General features: G+C 44.4%; 2 protein-coding genes across 2 annotated transcripts; both read left to right on the forward strand.

Annotated features, from left to right (window-relative positions):
- The first annotated feature begins 1,709 nt into the window (after positions 1 to 1,709).
- On the forward strand, positions 1,710 to 21,110 carry LOC120380743 (olfactory receptor 13A1-like). Its single transcript, XM_039498674.1, has 2 exons — positions 1,710 to 1,845; positions 20,162 to 21,110. Exon 2 carries the CDS (start codon positions 20,178 to 20,180, stop codon positions 21,108 to 21,110), a length of 933 nt encoding a protein of 310 aa, XP_039354608.1. The 5' UTR covers positions 1,710 to 1,845; positions 20,162 to 20,177.
- On the forward strand, positions 1,744 to 5,318 carry LOC120380742 (olfactory receptor 13A1-like). The gene is made up of 2 exons (XM_039498673.1): positions 1,744 to 1,845; positions 3,695 to 5,318. The coding sequence occupies exon 2, from the start codon at positions 3,711 to 3,713 to the stop codon at positions 4,644 to 4,646; it is 936 nt and encodes a 311-aa protein (XP_039354607.1). The 5' UTR covers positions 1,744 to 1,845; positions 3,695 to 3,710; the 3' UTR covers positions 4,647 to 5,318.
- Positions 21,111 to 21,933: the final 823 nt, after the last annotated feature.

The raw sequence follows: 21,933 nt of genomic DNA on the forward strand, positions 1-21,933 counted from the left end.
TTCAGACAGGGGCAGCTTCTGTGAAATTAGAATGATAAATATGAACACATTGACCATCTCAATATGTTGTTTATTATTATTATTATTATTATTATTATTATTGCACCTAAAGCCTCTACATGAGATCAGGATTCTTTTGTAGTATCCACAGTACAGAAACACAGTAAGAGACAGCCCCTAGGATTGTGGTGGATTCACCATCACCGACAATTTTTAACTCAAGATTTGATATTTTTGTCTAAAACATCTGCTCTAGGGATTAGTTCAAGGAAGTTCTCTGGCCTGTGCTATACAAAAGGTCAGAATAGTTGATAACAGGGATCCCTTCTGACCTTGTAATCTATTCATCTATAATCCTTGATTACAGCCATAATGACAGGCTTGGGACCATGTCTCTGTAGTGATGTAGAAGCCAAGCATGGATCCTTCATAAAGTAAGGATAAAAAGGAAATCTCTACTTATTCAAAATAAGTCTGAAGAATACCACAATTTATTGCAATCCTCATTACAGATGCTATACAGATGCTACCTTTTCCTGTCGATCAGCTGGGACAACTACTAGTGCAATCATTAAGCCAAACAATCATTTTGACCTGGGAACAGTCAGGGAACTTCAGTTAAAAAAATATATTAATGAAAGTCCATGTAATTTGTTTTTCTGAAGATCCATTTTATTTAATTGACACAATGGATTTCCATAAGTATGGTGACACCAAAACTTTGGATCACAGTTGTAGCCCTGATCCAAGAGTTTATTTGCTTCTCTTTTAAGCGTGTGAGTACTCGATGGAAGTCAATAAGATGACTCATTAGATGAGAATCAAGCATGTGCTTAAGTGCTTGGTGGTAATGGGGTCTATATAATTTAAAAGATTTTCCCCTATGTAACTGCCACCCCTGAAATATCTCTCTCATCTGAAATTCAATATGGGTTTTCTTTCCTACACAGGATTATTCTGTGGCTCAGATTTGGCTCTCATTCACATATTATAAACAGCACTACCTTCAGAGATTGTGTGGAGTGACACCTGTGTAGCTCCATTCAATCCTCAAGTGTTGTAAAACAGAGCAAAATCAACCGAGCTTTGCTTGCTAACACTATTTACTTTGATGCAGATAGGCTGGTTCATTCAGTTGGGAATGTGGCCCATTAACTTTGTTGAAACAAGCCTGATTACCACTAGCTCTGGATCTGTCTCATTGACTGTGATGGAGCTATGCTGATTTACACCCGATGGAGAGCTACCCCTTGAATTCACAGGACCAACAGAGAAGACACTACTCAAAGTTATGAAAAGTTGGCCTGATAATTATGTTAGTGAAAACACAGAGGCATTTAACACAGAGAGTGAACTCAGATGAGAGAGATCACTCAGGATCACTGATAGTGGAAATCTGAATGTGAAATCCAGACCTCACTGAAGCCAAGGTCAGCCTTCCTATTGACTCCCATTAATGGGGCCAGGATTTTGCGCTGAGATTTTACCCACTGACCTTCACTAATTAATATGGAATCTATCCATATGGGTAGCACTATGTTCAAAAAGAAATGCATTGATAGAAAAAATGATTTCTCCTAGAAAATTCAGTAAAACATACATTAGGATGTAAGATCTAAAGGAATTTTGCCAACTTAATGTGGAAAGTTTATTCATACTGATTTAGGTGACTCCCATTTACCTTCTCCTTTGAGGCCTTGTTTGAGAGCTAACTTTTGTCCAGATTCACAAGGGATGCAAGATCTCCCAACAGAAGGCTACTATATATGAAGATGAATGAGTCATAATTCAGTCTCTGTGTTTTAATTACAACTTGAGCCATTGTATTGGAGGATTTAATGAGAGGTGAGAATATTCTTCTTGCTTGCTTGCTTTCTTCCTTTCTCATAATTCGTCTTTCTAAGTGAAGTTTTCTGACCTTTTTAGGCTGGCATTTCAAAGTTTTTTAAGAGACCTTGTAAAATTCAGTGAGTTGAATGATTAATTAATTTTTACTCATTGGAAAATTGAGCTAGATTTAATTTCTGTGTTTTGTTTTTTGTTTTTTTTTATTTGGCTAAAAGTTCTTTGCAGGAATACACATTTCCACCACTTGTTTATGAATATAGGACCAAATGCTGATCTCACTTTGACCAATAGAAATCTGATGTAAGTTCACACACATCAGGAAAGCTCCTCTGTATTTAATTGTAGCTGAGATTAAGTTAATAGAGATATATTATAACACTGATCTGAGATGTGGAAGATTGACTACATATAGTCTGTGCACTCGAAAGTATGCTATTGAATTTGAAATGTAACACAATGGGTGACTTAAAAAACAAACAAATAAACAAAAGCTCTAATATGCCTAGAGGTCAAGGATGCACCTTCACTGGAGGTTTTCAAAAAGAGGATGGACGGCCATATCTCTTGGATGGTTTAGACACAAAAAACCCTGCATCTTGCCTGGAGGTCGACTAAATGACCCTTCTAACCGTACGGTTCTATGGTTCTATGATTCAAAATGACTCTAATATGATCTCATGATTAGTTAGTTTTGTTGCCCTGAGGCTCTTCTGGTTTTCATCATTTTTACAATTCGGTATCTTCATTGACTTCAGAGGAGATACTCCTGATTTACTCCAGGAGGAGTGAGAAGAAAATCAGCAGAAACAATAAACTAGTAATAAGACAAGAGACACTTGAACACAGTAAATGGAGACTAAACAGTAATGCAGTAGGGTGGACTTGTCAATTGTGCCAATACTATTCCTAATAAGAAAGCAACACACACACACACACACACATACGCACATATATATTGGAGAGCGCTAGTCCCCAATCCTTTACTCAAGTTTTATACCAGTGTAATTCCACTGAATCATCCCCATTGACGGCAGTGGAGTTATGCCTAATTTACACTAACAAGAGTTAAAGCGGAATCAATTACTTAGTTTTGTGCATCCTGATTTCACCTAAACATATATATTATGTTATGCTTTTTGTATTTTTTTTGAATATTGTATGTGTGATATGGACTGAAACCATCCTATATTCCAACAGATATAATTTGTGAAATTAGTTTGCAAAGTGGAATCTTGGTTATTAATAAGACTATTGGTGTATGAATGATGTTTAAGATCATATTGTGAACTCCTATCGCATGCAGTTTTTGTAAACAGCCCAAATGACTTCATGCACCTGTATTTGAGCACATCAAGAGTCTTACGTTCTCCCTTCTCCACACAAATGTTGGGAGAATATGGATTCAGTAGCTGAGACAGATTACTGTGATAATATATTTTAATGTTGTTAAGTTTGTTTATATGCTGTGTTACGTGATTACAATATGAGAAGAGATCTATTTATCTATCCCCATATAACCCATCTATCTATCTATCTAATACACACACCCCATCGAACCCTCTCAATGCTTCAGTTGACATATTGCTGTAGGTTTCATAGGTTAGTTTTGTTAGTCTGTATCAGCAAAAACAACAAGGAGTCCTTGTGGCATCTTAGAGACTAACACATTTATGCTTTCTGTATTTTTTCAATATTGTATGTGCAATATATACTGAAACCATCCTATATCCAGAAGTGAGTAATATGCCCACAAGGACACCTTGTTTTTTTTGTGTGTGGTTTTTTTTTCATATTGCTGTAGTTTCCGATGCAATACTGACCAAAACTTTAACCTTTGTTGCTACAGAAGGAACCCTCAAGCAATGGAACATAGTAACCACACCAGAGTGACTGAGTTCATTGTGCAGGGGCTCTTTGACCATCCTCACCACCAGAGGCTGTTCTTTGGGCTATTCCTGTGCATTTATACAGCTGTTCTCATGGGCAATTCTCTGATCATTGTGGCTATTGTCATCCACCCACCTCTTCACACTCCCATGTACTTCTTCATCACCAATTTAGCCCTGATTGATATTTTGTGCACTTCCACAGTTGTACCTAAAATGCTGGAAAACCTGATGCAGGAGAAGAAAACCATCTCCTTTGGAGGCTGCATCACCCAGCTCTTTGTCTTAACATCATCACTGGGGACAGAGCTTCTGCTGCTCACTGTCATGTCATATGACCGGTATGTAGCCATTTGCCACCCCTTGCATTATGTAAAACTCATGAGTAAGGAAATTTGTATCCATTTAGCAGCTGGTGTCTGGGCTGTCGGTACCTTCAATTCACTTATCAACGCATTGCTTGTACTGCGCCTGGATTTTTGTGGGTCCCACCTAATCCAGCATTTCTTCTGTGAGATCCCAACAATACTGGCGCTGTCCTGCAGCTCCACCTACCTCAACGAAATCATGATATTCATGGCTGACATTTTCCTGGCCATGGGGAACTTCCTTCTGACTACTGTGTCCTATAGCTTCATTATCATCACCATCCTGAAAATTCAGAGCTCCAAAGGGAAGCAGAGAGCCTTTTCCACCTGCTCCTCCCATCTGGTTGTGGTCACCTTGTACTACTCCACCATAATCTACACCTACATCCAGCCGACCTCCAGTAACACACTGGATAAAAACAAGATGGTGGCCATAATGTACACCCTAGTCACTCCCACCCTGAACCCAGTGATCTACAGTCTGCGCAATAAGGAGGTCAAAGTGGCCATGAAGAGAATCCTTCCATTCACCACAAAAAGTTAATTCTTCCAAGTGTGAACCTGATTATCACATGCTTTGTTCCTTTTAAGCCAGGTCCACAGGTGGTGTACGTTATTGCAAATCTATGAACTTCATGAGACATAAATTTGCACTATGGTCCATTCACTTGAATAGAACTACAATGATTTATGCCAGGTGGGAATGTGTTGCATTGACTGCAGTGGGGCTATGGTGATTTACATTAGCTGGGGATCAGACCCCATGGAATACACTAGCTGGGCTGTCATGTTGGGTCAGAATTTTAAAGGTATTTAGATACCCAGTGGGATTTTCAAAATCACCTTGTCACCTAATATGCACTGATTCCAATGCAAGTTAGGTACTCCAGAAAAAACCTTTAGGTGTTGAAATACTGACAAAAATCTGGCTCATTGTGGAGCACAGTATGGAAAATACAGTCTCATAAAATCACAAGAATACATTCTCTGTCTCCTTGAGTAAATATGATAACAAATATCAAACTGACTTTCTCTCTGTGCCTTATTTTCTTAGGAGACATTAAACCCCAGAAACCTCTCAAACACAGGTTTGTTGAGTTCTGGAGGTCTCCTGTCCGTCTGTCATGTACTCAGATCAGAGATTTTAATACAAGAATTTCTATCATCTAACTATTTTTTTTCAAAAGACAAATCATGTTAAGAAGTTAATGTTTCAATCGCAACAATATATATGATTTTAATCAAACCGTTGCACACTGTTACAACAATAAACAATTCATTGAGAGCATGGGTTTCATGTCCATTTATTGCTGCTGACTTATTATAATATCCATCATTGAATTTCTTATTTTTTTTACTTTTTATTAAAGACTCAGTAAAAGAAACAAACAAACAAAAACATTTCAGATATATTTAAAATAATGCATTAAAGAAGGATTTCATTGCAACAATTTCTTTTATTCAATTTCCTTTTAGCTATATAGAGACTTTCATATGCAAAACCTCTGTTTAGAGATTGGGTTTTTAAATGGTCTTAAAGATAATCTTAGAAAAGAGAAAACATCAGTTTTGATGGCCATGACCTGCTGTTGTTGGAGTCCTATCCTGAAACTAGAAAAACATGCATGAAAAGAGACAGAAAAAGACAGCAAAGATTGGCAATGCTGCTTCTGACTCCTGTGCTGACTCACACTTGCAACCTCAGCCTAAAGAAACCCAGGCACAGCATACAGTGTGATTAGCCACCCCTACACCTGGCAAACCAGGGTCCGGCTATTTAAGGGGTTGCTTTTATCTGTCTTTTTGGTCACAGTCCCACAGCACTGTAGACAGACTCTTCCTAGACTAACGATAAATGAAGAGAGATAAGCAAGAGGAGAGACAAAGTGTTGGCATAGACATCGGACATCTGTCTTCTCCCACTTCATGCATTGCTCCGGACACCTTGACTGGAGCAGCGGTGTGCATGCTCAGATGCGGCAGCAGAGGTGCTGAGGAATTTTTACTACAGTAAGCAAAGTCTGAATGAGCTCTCCTTTGAGCTGAAGGAAAAAGGCTTCACGACCAGACTGTGTTTACATGAACACCCCCTATTCTGCCTAGGGATCCAGCAGACAGAGTTGTGCTGCCAAAGTGTTCCATGTTGGCTGGTGTTGGGTTAAACATCACTATAGTATTGAATGCGGGTTTCAGTAAAAGTTGTTATTCTGATTGTACAAATAAAGGGAAGCAGAACTGCGATTAGCCTGTCCAGATTGAGGGGGTCACAACTCAGATGTTAGACAAAGCCCTTATTGAACAGCTATTTTTTACATCAATACAGCTCCAGCAGCTAAGTACTATAATAAAGCAAAGTTCATATAGTTCTAGAGCTAAAAAAATAGATATCTATCTTCCATTGTTATTAAGAGATTAAAACTTTTAATAATAACTTATAGAAATTGACTAGTTTTTCAAGGGAAAGACACCCCTCTTCAAAATATCTGTCCCTTCTGACCAGGGTTTCTCCAGGCTGAAAAATGCCCTGACTATCCCGTGTTATTATTAGCAAGCCCTAAAAGGCCTGGAAATGCCCATAGTCATAAATTGCCACACAACCCTTTCTAAGCAGGCACATTTATTGTTCAGGTGAAATCATTACAGAGGAAACATCTTAAAACCAGTGCTGGTGCAAGGATGTTTCGCATCCTAGGCATTATTTCCACCTTGTACCCTCCCATCCCCGTGCCCCCGCCCTGAGCGACCACCCTCCGTGGCAGCTCCCCACTGCCCACACTCTGCCCTGAGCCACCCCTCCCACCCCTGATCACCCCTGTTCCACGCACAAGCATGAGCACCCCGAGCACACCGTGGCTGCTTCACTTCTCCCACCTCCCAGGTTTGCAACGCCAATCATCTTAAGTGCCGCAAACCTGGAAGGCGGAAGAAGTGAAGCAGCCATGGCGTGCTCAGGAAGGAGGCAGGGCAGGGGTGAGCTGGGGTGGGGAGTTCCCCTGAGTGCCGCCCCCTCCCCCTTACTTGCTGCAGGTGGCTCTCCCTGCTCTCCCCTGCCCCAGCTCCATCCACCTAAATGCCGTCTGCTGCGGTTGCTGCCGAAGAAAATGGCGCCCCCCAAATCCTAGTGCTCTTGGCGACCACCTAGGTGGCCTAAATGGTTGCACTGGCTCTGCTTAAAACAATAAAAGAACCTACACAGATGCTAATGAGCCAACCAGCGATCGCCCCACCTCAGTCCTTCAAACTCCATCTAGGGGGTTTTCTGTGGTAACGAGTTCATAGGAGCTTTAGCTCAGAATGAGAACCTGCATGCATAGGTTGGTCTTTCCTTTATACACCGTGGGCCTTTGATCTTCAGATTCTGGGAAGAAGTAATCAGCAGGGAATGTTCATTTCCTCAGGGAGTAGCTTCAAAAGGCTGGGGGTTTGCACAACCAGAGGCATAAATTTGGAGTCACCTCCCCCTAGCGATTCCCCAGGGAAATCATTTCACACCATTTGATCCAAAGTCCATTCTTCCTGAGACTCACAATAGTCCATCAGCTTTGAATTTAATGCAATGGACTCCAAAGAGACTTAAACACAAAGTAATCAGTTTTTTCAGGATACTGCAGGAAATTGCCATATCTATCACCCCTACGTAGGAGCAGCACAATGCTGTGGTCGGGGAGCTGCCCATCACATCATCTAAGCTGGAAGAGAAGGAGGGATAGAACAGGGAGGACTGTGCTTGGGCTCTGTTCCTTCCAAACCTCAGACTCCCAGAAGGGGTGAGATCAGACCAGGATCTTTTTATTAAAACCCTTGAGTGCTTTTAAGAGTAAAGTGAGTCTGTGATGGGGTGGGAGTCACTCCTGTGGCACCGCCTGCTGGTCGTCCAGGGAATTAGCATCTCCAGACTCTGCAAGCTGATGTCCCACTGTCCCGCTAGGCCCAAGTCACTCAGTCCCCTGGCAGTACCCTCGCAGACCTGGGTCTCCCCTCCCCGGGGACCCCCTCCACCTAGCCCCACCTTGCCTCAGTGGCTACTGCCAGTCATCATCTAGACCCCACTCCCTGGGGCAGTCTGCAGGCTGTAAACTCATCATTGGCAAGGGGGTTAACACCTGCTGCCTCTGCCTATGTCTGGGCTGCCTGTCTGCAGCCACAGCACCCTTTTGTTGGCCTCTAACTAGGCCTGCAGTTTGGGTTTTTAAAGGCCAGAGCTCCCCAGCTCTTCTGACCTTTCCCCAGCCTGGCTCCACTTTAGGTACTTGGTTCAACTTCCCAGCAGCCAAACCCTTTTCCCTCTAGAGACAGAGAGAGACTCCTTTTTTGTGCTCCTGGCCCACTGGCCTCTTATAAGGGCCAGCTGGGCCCTGACTGGGGCGTGACCGCATCTGTGGCTGGTTTCCCAATCAGCCAAGGCTTGCTGCTTTTCCTAGCAGCAGCCCTCTCATAGCCTCAGCCCTCTCCCAGGTCTGATTTCAAGCCCTTAAGGGTTGTAGCAGGTGGCCACCCTGCTACAGTCTGGTTAAGAAATCCCTCCACCTGGCCTTGCTTTCCTGCCGTGCTGTCCCTGACGGGTTTGAACAAGAAGCTCAGAGAGATCATGGGGGGATGGAACACTTGGGGAGTGCGTGTAAGCAAATAGATTAGCTCAGGGGATTTGGGACACTGATTCCAGATTCAGGAGGCAACAGGATACCAGGGATCTGAACCTGGGAGTGTGGAAGAGGAACAGTGACCAGACTCCACCCAGACCCACTTAACTTTAGAAGTATATGGGATCCACTGACCCAGAACCCATGGTCAATTTTGGGAGTGGGCTCACTTTCCATATTTCTGTCTCCACAGAACGTTGGTGAGCAATTTTAACAATATATCAAATCAGGTTTAACCATGATGGAAACATATTGCATCCATTCATATTTGTAGGTGTCAAACAAGGACCTCTTCTGTTGTTTGAAAAGATGTGTTAATACCCTAATGTTCCCAGGTATTACCCAAAACATTTTGTGTTCAAGTGATTCTAAACTAAGAATTTGCATCTCAGGACATCCTATGGCCAAGGCAATTTTATTTCCTAATTCTATTTGTTTCTTATACAGCAGCCAGAAAGTGGTATTCAGCTACCGCCACATATTCCATATTGTTTTTTGGTTTCCAAGACCTATTTGTACCAAGTCCACACTTGTATCTGCCTGCTGGTGAATGAGACTATCTTGCAGCTGGGACAAGGAACTAATTCTCAATTACCTCCAGGTCCACAGTATTCATAATTCCTGCTCCAAAAGCAACTGCTCCTTATATGGTGTCTACTACATTTTGTTTTGCTCGGCCATTTGAGTGCCAATGTGTTTTTATCTAGGACATTGATTGGTTGGTGGGGAGTGAATTATTCTTTAAATATTGGCTTATGAAGAGGGCTGCATCCTCTCCCATGATTGCTCTACTTATCTGGGCACTAAAAGTTCCCAGAAGCAGGTAAAGACAAACCTTACGCTGGAGTCTCATTTTCTGTGGATTAGAATGGTGGTGGTTAAGAAGCACCTCGTGCTCAGGTTCTGAGATGTCCTTTTCTGCAAAGAATTCAAACATCATTATTTATGTAAACAGATGAATTTGTGAAGTATGTACCCATTTCAGTTTTTCATTTTGTTCAGTGTGCTATACCAATCAGCTAAGGCGGTCCACTATGAAGTAAGGGGCTATCCACTATGATTCCAGCGAGTGACTGCTTTTTTCCCATTTTAAGGTACATAAATTGGTCCCGTTTCTCACTGGGCTGCCTTTATGGGCCTTTTTTTCCTGAATTTTGCTGTTCATGTGTTTGATGGCCTGGTTAACCCTATACTGGAGAGTGGTTTTATCTTACTGTACCTGTTTGAGCCATTGAAAATATTCATGCTCAGTTATATTAGAGATCTTTTCTTCACCTTGTACCAGGTAACTAGGATCAAGCAGGTAATCCAGCTCCTACTGAAATGATACATATAAAATTACAAAAATGGTAAGTAATAGCAAGAGAATGCATTAGTTTATCTTTTGTTTTAGGTTGTGAATTTTTATTCCTGTTTTTTTGTAATTGTAAACTTAAGCCCCAGAGGGGAGTCCTCTGTGTTTGAAATCATGTATTATCCTGTAAAGTTACCTTCCATCCTAATTTTGCAAGTGTGATTCTGTAACTTTTTTCTTAATAATAAATTTATTCTTTTAAAAACCTGATTGGTTTTGAGTGTCCTAAAAACCCAAGGGTCTGGTCTGCGCTCACCTTGTTAACCTATTTGGTTTGTATATTATTCTCAAGCCTCTTCAGGAAAGGGGTTGAAGGGGCTTGGGGGATATTTTTGGGGGGGGATAGGGCTCCAAGTGTCCCCTCCCTGAATGTTTAAATCGCTTGGTGGTGGCAGCAATACCGGTGAAGGACTAGGATAGGAATTTGTGCCTTGGGAAAGTTATTAACCTAAACTAGTAGAATATAAGTTTAGGGGGTCTTTCATGCGGGTCCCCATGTCTGTACCCCAGAGTTCAGAGTGGGGAGGTAACCTTGACATGGTGGCAGTGGTGGGATTAAATTTGAACCAGAAGCACAGACCTCAGGATTTTAAAAACTTTTTTTTTCTTTAGGCCGATTGAAAACCAGGAAGGGTTTTTTGGATTTTTTTTTTTAAGCTGAGATCAGCTGGGTTTTTTTCTTCTTTGCCTGGAGGCAGAGTAGTTAAGTCCTGCAAGGGAATTGACAAGTTTTTTTTTTCTTTCTAGCTCTCAGGTTAGGCTAGGCTAAACGCAGGAAGGGTAGGATGATGGAAAGGGAGGTCCAAAAGAAACTAGAATTAGCCAGATTGGAAGCCGAGAAAAGAAAGAAAGAACATGAAAGAGAAATGACCTTTAAGCACTTCGAGTTGGACACAGAGGAGAGGAAGAAGGCAAAATGCTTGGAGGCAGCCAGGGAGGAGACTGCCCATAAAAGAGCCCTGGAGTTAAAAGACAAAGAAATACAGGCCCAGATTGAGGCCCAGATTTCTGCCCAGAAGTGATTATTCTTTTACTTATTATAAAATGCTAAACCTACTACAAAGTGGTGACCCTAAAACATCTGTTACTGCCTTGAACCCATCCCAGTCACAGATCTGGCTGATACAGCTCTACCAATGGCCCATTAGGCCATTCCTTTCTGCTATTGAAAAAGGGTGGCTGGCAGGATATGGTTAAATCACACACCATGCTACATTATTATTCTTTGTCCTTTAGTTTAAATTATACAAAATACAAACTGTGGTAGAGCTCTGACCTTGCTCCCGTGGATCCTGCGCTTTGTGCGGGATTACGCTAGCCTCAGTGGCTCACTGTGACCCTCCATGTAGCCCTTCTCTCTCTAGGGCCAGGGTAACAGTCTACTGAGCCCTTTTCATCATAGGCCTGCAAAGAGGTTGGTGAGAGAACTCCCACAGTTTCTGTTCAGCCTCCTGTCCTGACAGGGACCTGACTTCCCCTCCCAGGAGATGTTCCTGTAGTGGTGGGTTGGGGGGAACCCGGGCCCGCCCTCTACTCCGGGCTCCAGCCCAGAGACTCTAATGGTAGCAGCTGTTGGCAGCCAACCTTTCACTGCCAGAGTTGCTACATTTCCCTGGGCCACTTCTCCACAGCTCTCCTGCTTCTCCTTTCTTCACCCTTACCTTAGGGCTCCCTTCATTATGGTTTGAGGGTGTCTTCAGTAACCAGCCCTTCAGCCGCAGTTTCTTTCTTCTGGCTCCCCGCTGTCTGACTGGAGTGAGCCTTTTTTATAGTATCAGCAGGGCCTTAATTAAAGTCAGGTGCTCACATTAACTTAATGACCTCACCTGACTCTTTGCAGGTTAATTAGAGTCAGGTGTTCTCATTATCCTGGAGCAGCCCCTGCTCTGGTCAGTCAGGGAACAGAAAACTGTTAATCCAGTGGCCAATATATCTGCTTTCTGCTATTCTGCTGTACCCAACTGGCCTGGGTCTATCACAGATCCCTCCCCCCTGCTCAACACCAATGGGTTGGGCAGCTTGGGACGCCAGACAGTGTACATATGATAAGCCATCGGCATTGCCATGGCGACTCCCTGCTCTGTGCTCTATGCGGAACTGGGAAAGTTGGTGAGATAAGAACCACCTGGTTACCCTTGTGTTCTTTTCCTTGTTCCGTTGTATCCATTGAAGAGGAGCATGGTCAGTCACAAGGATAAATCTGGGCCCCAGCAGGTAGTAACGCAACGTTTCCATGGCTCATTTTACAGCGAGGCACTCTCTCTCTACTACTGCATATTTTTGTTCCCTTGGAAGGAGTTTCCTACTGAGGTAGAGAACTGGGTGTTCCTCCTGCCCAACCATCTGCTACAGGATAGCCCCTAACCCTACCTCGGATGCATCTGTCTGTAGGATAAAGTCCTTGTTGAAATCTGGTGCTATCAATATGGGGTTACTGCAGAGGGCAGTCTGTAGGTCCGCGAATGCCCTCTCTGCTGCATTGGACCATCTGACTGGATCAGGACCACGGGCCTTCACTAAAACCATTAGGGGACTTGCCCTTGTAGCAAAATAGGGGATGAAAGGACGGTAATACCCCCCCCCCCACCTCTAGAAATGCTCGGACCTGCTTCTTACGACTCGGCCGAGGCCAGTTTGGGATGGCCTCTAACTTATTCTGTTGGGGTTTTACCAGACCTTTTCCTACCACGTAGCCAAGATATTTGGCCTCCGTGAACCCTCAGAGCACTTAACAAAGTTCGCCTAAGGCCAGCTCGCTGGAAGGTATCAAGGACCACCCCCACTTTTTCCAAGTGGGTCTCCCAGTCTGGGATATGAATCACCGCAGCATAACTGGTATGGGGGTGTAATAACTTGTCCATGAGGCACTGAAAGGTAACTGAAGCCCCATGTCGTCCAAGGGGAAGGACCGTATATTGGAAGAGACCCTCTGGTGTAGAAAATGCTGTCTTTTCCTTTGTATCTTCGGCTAAGGGAATCTGCCAGTACCCCTTTGTCAAGTCTAAGGTTGTCAAGTACTGGGCATTCCCGAGACGGTCCACTAGTTCGTCTATGTGAGGTATAGGGTAGGCAGCAAACTGGGATATCTCGTTTAGTCGACAGAAGTCATTGCAGAACCTTGTGGTGCCATCAGGTTTGGGCACCAACACTATTGGGCTGGACCACTGACTGGGATTCTTCGATGACCCCCATCTCCAGCATTTTCCTGACTTCCGCTTTTATTTCCTCCCTTTTGTCACCTGGCACCCGGTAGGGCCTCATAGTTACTCTGGCCCCAGGGTTTGTGATGATGTGGTGATACGTCCCGGTTGTGCGACTCGGCTTTGTTGAGAATACATCTTGATACTGGGCAATCATCTCAGTTACCTCTTTCTTCTGGGCTGTCGTTAGATCAGGAAACACCCTCACCCGTTCAGGATTTTTGTTCCCTGGGTGCAGCTCTTCTCGAATCACTGTGCATGCCTCTCGTGCATGCCATCGTTTCAGAAGGCTGACATTATATATTTGATCTACTTTTCGACGTCCTGGTTGTCGCACCTTGTAATTTACTTTCCCTATGGGTTCAAATATTTCACAGGGCCCTTGCCACTGGGCCAAGAGCTTACTTTCGGCCGTGGGTACCAGTACCATTACTCGGTCACCGGTTTGAAACTGATGAAGCTTGGCTTGACGGTCGTAGTAGGTTTTCTGGGCCTCTTGGGCCTTCTCTAGGTGCTACCTCACTATGGGAGTGACCTGGGTTATCCGGTCCCTCAACTGTAGTACATGTTCTATTACGTTCTTTCCCTCACTGGGTTCCTTCTCCCAAATTTCCTTGGCTATGTCAAGGATGCCTCGGGGGTTGCATCCATACAACAGATCAAAGGGGGAGAATCTGGTGAAAGCTTGGGGGACCTCATGGATGGCGAACATGAGGTACAGTAGTAGGTTGTCCCAATGTTTCCCATCCTTGCTTACCACCTTTCTTATCATGGTCTTGAGGGTTTGGTTAAAGCTTTACACCAGACCATTGGTTTGTGGACAGTTAACCAAAGTCCGCAGCATCTGGACATGGAGCGGGGAACACAAGTCCTTCATCAACTTGGATATGAATGGTGTTCCCTGGTCTGTGAGGATTTCTTTTGGTAGCCCTACTTGGGTAGAGATTGCCACTAATTCTTTGGCAATGCTCGTGGAAGCTGTATTTCATAAGGGGACAGCTTCTTGGTACCTGGTTGCATAGTCTAGGATGACAAGCACATACTGGTGGCCTCGGGTCATTTTCTCTAGCGGCCCCACAAGATCCATGGCGATCTGCTCGAGGGGAACTTCAATGATCAGCAGGGGTACCAGAGGAGCTCTTAGATGTGGATGAGGGTTGTGCAGTTGACATTTGGGGTAAGAGGCACATTACCCCCAGATATCTTCATGTACCCCCAGCCAGAAGCACCTGCGTAAGATTTGCGCCTGGGTTTTCTCCACTCCCAAGTGTCCTCCAAAAAGGTGACTGTGAGCAAGGCTTAATATTGCCTTCTGGTGTTTCCGGGAGACTAGGAGCTGGTGTACCTCTTGCTCCTGCATTTGCACGACCCGATATAGGAGATTCCTCTTGATCACAAAATCAGGCCCTGGCCCCCAGGCCTTTCCCTCTATGGCTACCCCATCTATCTCAGCCACCTCCTTCCTGGCGTTCTCGTACCTTGGGTCTTACACTTGGTCCCATCCAAAAGTCTCTCTCTCTGGGCTTAACAGCCCGCACTCTGAGGGATCTGTCTCTGCCCTCTCGGCTGGCTCCGTGAGGTTGGGGTTGGAAGTGGTCTCTGACCCCTCCTCTGTCTCAGGGCCCTCCCCTTCAGTTGCCCGTGTATGTTTGCCTACGCAGGCAACCATCTGTCCTTGTATCAGGATTTGGGTACCCAAGGCCTTGGCCACCTTTCTTTCTCTTTTGCTCTTCCTGCCTTTCCCCGGGACAGGGAATAGCTCCTGGGACATTTCCGCGAAAAATGGGAGGTAACATTCTGCCGCGGAAGCCCCCGAAGTTCGGGGAGCTCCTATCCCTCCAATTCCTCCTGTGGGAGCAAGTTTCCAAACCCAGGGAAATCTCTACCTATGAGCACGGGGTATGGGAGGTTTGGGACTACCCCTGCTTTCACACCGGTGACATTTCCCTGAATTTCAGTTTTTACTGGTATGATGAGGTAGTAGCTAACAGTCCCATGGACACAGATTACCCCTTTACGCTTGGCCTGCATTAACTGGCTGCGCTTCACTAATATACCCAAAATCAGGGTGATAGCACTCCCTGAGTCTATGAGTACCATGGTTTCTACCCCATTCAACTTTACCTGCCTTGTATATTTATGTGGAGTGACTACGACCCCTACAATATTGAGTAGGCTGCATGGGTCTGCCCCGTTCCCCAGGTTACACTGCCTTGGCTCTACGACACTGGGGCACTGGGCAGCTATGTGTCCCAACTCCCCGCACCCATTACACCTATAATTTCTTTTAGTCACTCCTCTTTCACGTGGGTTAGGGGGTTTAGTCCCAGGGTTCCCCTCACTCAGGCCTTCCCCTTCCTTCTGCGTTCCCAACTGGTTTTCAATCTCCCTCTTCTTCCACCTAGGACTTCCTGGGGGTTTGGCTGCCCGACCCTCCATGGTCAGAGTTAAGTGTTTGCTTTGTGAGGGGTCTTCCTTGGGTAGTCAGGTTAATTCCCTGGCTGTTATCCGTCTTTCCAGCAATGTGATCATTTTGTCGTAGGTGGACGGATCGTTCTGGCAGACCCATTTGCAGAGATCTGGCGGCAGTCCCTGCATGGAATGGTCCATGACTAAAGTCTCTAAAATCTCCTCCGGCTGCATGCCTCGGGCCGTAACCACTTCCGAGCAAGGTGTATGAGGTCAAATAGTTGGGACCTTGGAGGTTTGTTCTCCCTGGAACCTCTGGGCCCATACTGCTGCCGTCACCCCAGACCGTGCTAGGATCTCTGCCCTCAGCCAGGAATAGTCAGCAGCATCCTTAGTGGGCAGATCAAAGTAGGCCTTCTGGGCCTCCCCGCACAAGAAAGGGACGAGAATGCTGGCCCACTGCTCCAGGGGCCACGCCTCATGCTATGCAGTCCTTTTAAATGAGAGGAGATACAACTCTGTATCATCGTCAGTCATCATCTTTGGCAGACAACCGGTGGCCCTCAGGGTTGCGTCTCATTGGATCCCCGGGCCAGGGTGGTGAGGATCTTCAGCTGGTCCACAACCTCGTGCAGGAGGGCTTGATCTTGGGTCGCCTGGATCATTAATAAATGGTTGATTTCCTGCTGTAACATCATGGACTCCTGTTGTGCCATCGCCTGCCTCCTGCTGGGCCGCTGTGGCTTGCACCAGTGCTCTCACCACCTCCTCCATGGTGGTGCAAACAAACAAAAAAAAAACACAACCAAAAACCTCAGTCCACTTTGTTTTTGTTTTTGTTTTTTTTTGTTTGTTTAGTAAAAAACCTCTTTGTTCCACCACGCTGTGAACAATCACGCTCTCACTCCTGACACCAGTTGTGGCAGAGCTCTGACCTTGCTCCTGTGGGTCCTGCACTTCTAGGCGGTTTATGCTAGCCTCAGTGGCTCACTGTGACCCTCCACGTAGCCTTTCTCTCTCTAGTGCCAGGATTACAATCTACTGAGCCCTTTTAATCATAGGCCCGCAAGGAGGTTGGTGAGAGAACTCCCACAGGCTCTGTTGTCCCTGGGAGCTTATTTCAGAACAGTTTAGCCTCCTGTCCTGACAGGGGCCTGACTTCCCCTCCCAGGACATGTTCCTGTAGTGGTGGACTAAGGGGGAACCCAGGGCCACCCTCTACTCTGGGTTCCGGTCCAGGGACCCTAATGGTAGCAGTTGTTGGCAGCCAACCTTTCACTGCCAGAGTTGCTATATTTCCCTGGGCCACTTCCCCACAGCTCTCCTGCTTCTCCCTTCTTCACCCTTACCTTAGGGCTCCCTTCATGATGGTTTGAGGGTGTCTTCAGTAACCAGCCATTCAGCCTCCCTTCCTCTCCTCCGGCTCCCTGGCTCTCCTCTGCCTGACTGGAGTGAGCCCTTTTTATAGTATCAGCAGGGCCTTAATTAGAATCAGGTGCTCACATTAACTTAATGGCCTCACCTGACTCTTTGCAGGTTAATTAGAGTCAGGTGTTCTCATTATCCTGGAGCAGCCCCTGCTCTGGTCAGTCAGGGAACAGAAAACTGTTAATCCAGTGGCCAGTATATCTGCCTTCTGCTATTCTGCTGTACCCAACTGGCCTGGGTTTATAACAAAACATAAACTCCTACTATTACTATTGTGTCTATTTGTAACACACAAGTTGCCATTCAGGGTCATATATGCATAAGTTATAACACAGGGCTCTTTAACAGAGAAACAGATAATAAGAATCAATGGCTGGAAACCAAAGCCACCACAATTAAAATTAGAAATAAAGCAGACATTTTTAACACTGAGAGTGACTAACTGATGGAACAAATTCCCCAGGAAGTGGTGGATTCTCTTCATGGCATCAAATTCAGACTGGAGCACTTTCTGAAAGATGCTTTATCCAAATACAAGTTATTGGGCTCAATACAAGTGTAACGGGTTGAAATTATCATGCCTGTGATATGCAAGAGCGCAAACTAGATGATTTAATAGTCCCTTCTGGCCTTAATCTCTATGAGTGAATATTTGATGGAGTTAGAAAAATAGTACTTATTAGAAGTATTGTTAGAAATGTACATTCTGGTCACCGAGGTACAAGAAGCACTCATACTGTGAGGTTGAACAAATGTCCAAGACGAGATGGCTTTTCAAAGAAAGTATTGAAGAAAGGCAATGCCTTTTTTTTCTCAGAAAATCCACTTTGTGTAATTGACATAATGGGTCTCCAAAAGTGTGATGATACCATAACTCTGGGTCACATCTATGGTCTTGATCCAACAGTTGATCTGTTCAATTTCAGTATGGGTTTTCGTTCCTATGCAAGATTATCCTAGTCTGATAAATGAAGTGGGGGATAGCTGCCTTTTATGGACACCAGCCAGCCAGTACCTATACAATCCCTCTTAGTAGCTGGTCTCAAATTGCTCTACCTGTAAAGGGTTTAAAAGGATCTCAGTGTGATGCATAGGTAAAAGGAAGTGAGTGGGCAGCTGGCCTAAAGAGCCAATGGGAAGGCTAAAACTTTTTAAAATTGAGAAAAGACTCCCCTTTTTTTCTGTCTGTTGTTGTTCTCCGGGGAGAGGCAGACAGGGCACAGCTATTCTTTAATTAGCTGAGGGCAACAGCTGATCTCCTTTGTTTTTCTTTCTCAGCTCTTCTCTGAAGGGGGGTGATAGGGCTTGAGGGTACCCCACAGGGAGGAATTCCCAAGTGCACCTTCCTGGGCTCTCAAAGGGGTTGTGCATTTGGGTGGTGGCAGCATCTACCAATCCAAGGTCAGAGAAAAGCTGTAACCTCGGGAGTTTAATACAAGCCTGGAGTGGCCAGTGTTAATGTATAGAATCCTTGCGGGCCCTCACTGTCTGCATGCGAGGTGCCAGAGTGGGGAATCAGCCTTGGCACCTGTACATCAAATGTGGCTCTCATTTCTACTCTTTGATGTGATTCCCATTTACCTTCTCCTTCAGGGCATTGTTTGAGGGTTAAATCTTTGACAAATTCACAAGGGATGCAAGATTTCACTACAAAAGCCTACTCTATAGTCACAACAATCATCTTCAACAAGCCATATCTCATTCAGAGTCTGTATTTCAATTGCTGTTTGGGTTATTGTATTTGAAGATTGAATGAGAGGTAAGAATTCTTTCTTTCTTTCTTTCTTTCTTTCTTTCTTTCTTTCTAAATCAAGTTTTCTTCTTAAGGATGATATTTTCAAAGGGAAGTCAAGCAAATTTAATTTATGAGATTCTGTTCTCAAATTGATTGAAAAAATCTAATGTAAAAAGTCAATGGAGTTAAAATGTTGTGACACTCCTGAGAGGAGTAGAAGACTAACAACCTTCTGTCTGTTGTCTCAAAAGTTTGCAATTGAATTTGGAAGTGATGCAAAGCGTGACCACGTATTTTACAAAATACTCTAATATGATATATGAAAAATTACTGTAATATGATCTCATGATTAGTTAAATTTATTGGGCCTGATACTCTTCTTTTTTTCGTCATTTTTACAATTGAGTAACTCTATTGATTTTAAAGGAGATAACCCTGATTTACTCCAGTAGGAGTGTGAGGAAAATAAGCAAAAGCAGTAAAGCAGTAATAAGACTAGAGACAATGGAGGGAAACTTATCTGTAATACAGTAGGGATTGCTTGTGAAATCACGTTAACACTATTCCTAATAATGAAGCAACATTTGTTTATTGACACATAGATTATCATAAAAATGAAATATGGGGGGCTTGATTCCCCTCTCATTCTCACTAGCTGTAGGCCAGTGCATCTCCAATGAGTGGAGAATTAGCCCCATTTATTGCAATGGAGTTATGTCTGATTTACACCAGAGTGAGTTAAAAGGAAATCAAATCCTGACTTTTGTGCATTTTTGATTTCACCTACATATACATATAATTCTGTCAAGTTTTGTATTTTATATGTTGTATGTTATATATACTGAAAATGTCCTAGATCGCAACAGATGTATTAGTGTACAAAATGGAAGCTTGGTTACGAATAAGACTACTGGTGAAAGAATGATGTTTTGAGATCATACTGTGGACACCTAACACCCATAGTTTAAGTAAATAGTCCAACTGATTTTATGTTCCTCTACTTGAGAACACCAGGGTGTTATTTCCCCCCTTCCACAGTCAAATGTCAGGAGATTATATATTCAATAGCAGAGACACTTTATTGTGCTAATATATTTTAATGTAGCTCAGATTGTTAATATATTGTGTGAAATATCTAGAGCAGCACCAAAGATCGCTCTCTCTCTCTCTCTCTCTCTCTCTCTTTCTCCCCACACATCCCCCTCCCATTGGTCCATCTAGATGCTTCAGTTGCCTTATTGCTGTAGTTTCCGATGCAATACCTGACCAAAACTTTAACCTTTGTTGCTACAGAAGGAACACTCAAGCAATGGAACATAGTAACCACACCAGAGTGACCGAGTTCATCATGCAGGGGCTCTTTGACCATCCTCACCACCAGGGGCTGTTCTTTGGGCTATTCCTGTGCCTTTATACAGCTGTCGTCATGGGCAATTCCCTCATCATTGTGGCTATTGTCATCCACCCACCTCTCCACACTCCCATGTACTTCTTCATCGCCAATTTAGCCCTAGTTGACATTTTGTGCACTTCCTCGGTTGTACCTAAAATGCTGGAAAACCTGATGCAAGAGAAGAAAACCATCTCCTTTGGAGGCTGCATCTCCCAGCTCTTTGTCTTTACATCATCGCTGGCGACGGAGCTTCTGCTGCTCACTGTCATGTCATATGACCGGTATGTAGCCATTTGCCACCCCTTGCATTATGTAAAACTCATGAGTAAGGAAATTTGTATCCATTTAGCTGTCAGTGTCTGGGCTGTTTGTACCATCACTTCATTTGTCAATATACTGCTTGTGCTGCGCCTGGATTTTTGCGGCCCAAACCTCATCCAGCATTTCTTCTGTGAGTTCCCAACAATACTGGCGCTGTCCTGCAGCTCCACCTACGTCAACGAAATCATGATGTTCATGGCTGACATCTTCCTGGCCATGGGGAACTTTCTGCTGACCACCATGTCCTATAGCTTCATCATCATCACCATCCTGAAAATCCAGAGCTCCAAAGGGAAGCAGAGAGCCTTCTCCACCTGCTCCTCCCACCTGCTTGTGGTCACCTTGTACTACTCCACCACCATCTACACATACATCCAGCCGACCTCCAGGAACTCGCAGGACAATGACAAGATGGTGGCCATTATGTACACTCTAGTCACTCCCATCCTAAACCCTGTGATCTACAGTCTGCGCAATAATGAGGTCAAAGTGGCAATCAGGAAAATCCTTCAATTCACTACAAAATAATTTTTCAGAGAGTGAACCCCATTCTCACCTGCCTTGTCCCTTGTAGACCAAGTCCAAAGGTGGTGTAAATTTTCATGGAAATAAGGATTTCAATACACACACATTTGTGGATAATCTAAGCACTATACCCAGATGTCCAGACACTCTTCTCTCAACCTATTTATTGCATACTTTTTTAAAGATTGGATTTAATAAAAAAAATTAAATTTGAATGCAGGGTTCAGTAAGTGGTGTTATCCTGATTGTACAAGTAAAGGGGAGAACCCGTAGTTAGTCTGTCCTGTCTGAGGGAATCCCTCTCAACTGGACTGAACTCACTAGGCAGGGGGCTCAAATGCCAGATTGCAGTGGAGAAAGGGAGAGAGAGGGTGGGGACAGGTGGTTCTGCATGGTGGTGTGAGCTCTGCCTCAGAGTCATAGGCACCATTAGACCTGCCCGTCTCCCCTGCCTAAAGGCAGAGCTGATTAGGCTCTATAGAGAGTGTTTTGTATTGTAAAGTGACCACTAGAGCTGAAATCACTGATAGTCAGGTCTAAGTGCTTAGATCTGCTGTGGGACATGATTTCTGTCAAAGAGATGGCCCAGCCTGCCCTAGCAGTGAGGTTCCCTCACTGAGAGCTGAAATCACTGAGAGCTGGGTGGAACCCCAAGTGACCAAGTCGCAGAGGTCACAGTAGAGAGGCAGGTGTCAGCCTAAGGTGAGGACATAGGGACATCAGTGAAGGAGCATATGACAGCACGAGGAAGTGAGCAGTAGCACGACGAAAGACAGCAGCAGCAGGAACGAGGGTGCAGCGGTGGCAGCAGGCAGTGAGGCAGATT

This window comes from Mauremys reevesii, linkage group 13, assembly GCF_016161935.1.
Source record: "Mauremys reevesii isolate NIE-2019 linkage group 13, ASM1616193v1, whole genome shotgun sequence".
NCBI classification, from domain to species: domain Eukaryota; kingdom Metazoa; phylum Chordata; order Testudines; family Geoemydidae; genus Mauremys; species Mauremys reevesii.

Excerpts from the sequence above, each read along its gene's own strand:
- LOC120380742 (XM_039498673.1), top strand. The coding sequence starts at position 3,711 with ATGGAACATAGTAACCACACCAGAGTGACTGAGTTCATTGTGCAGGGG.
- LOC120380743 (XM_039498674.1), top strand. The coding sequence starts at position 20,178 with ATGGAACATAGTAACCACACCAGAGTGACCGAGTTCATCATGCAGGGG.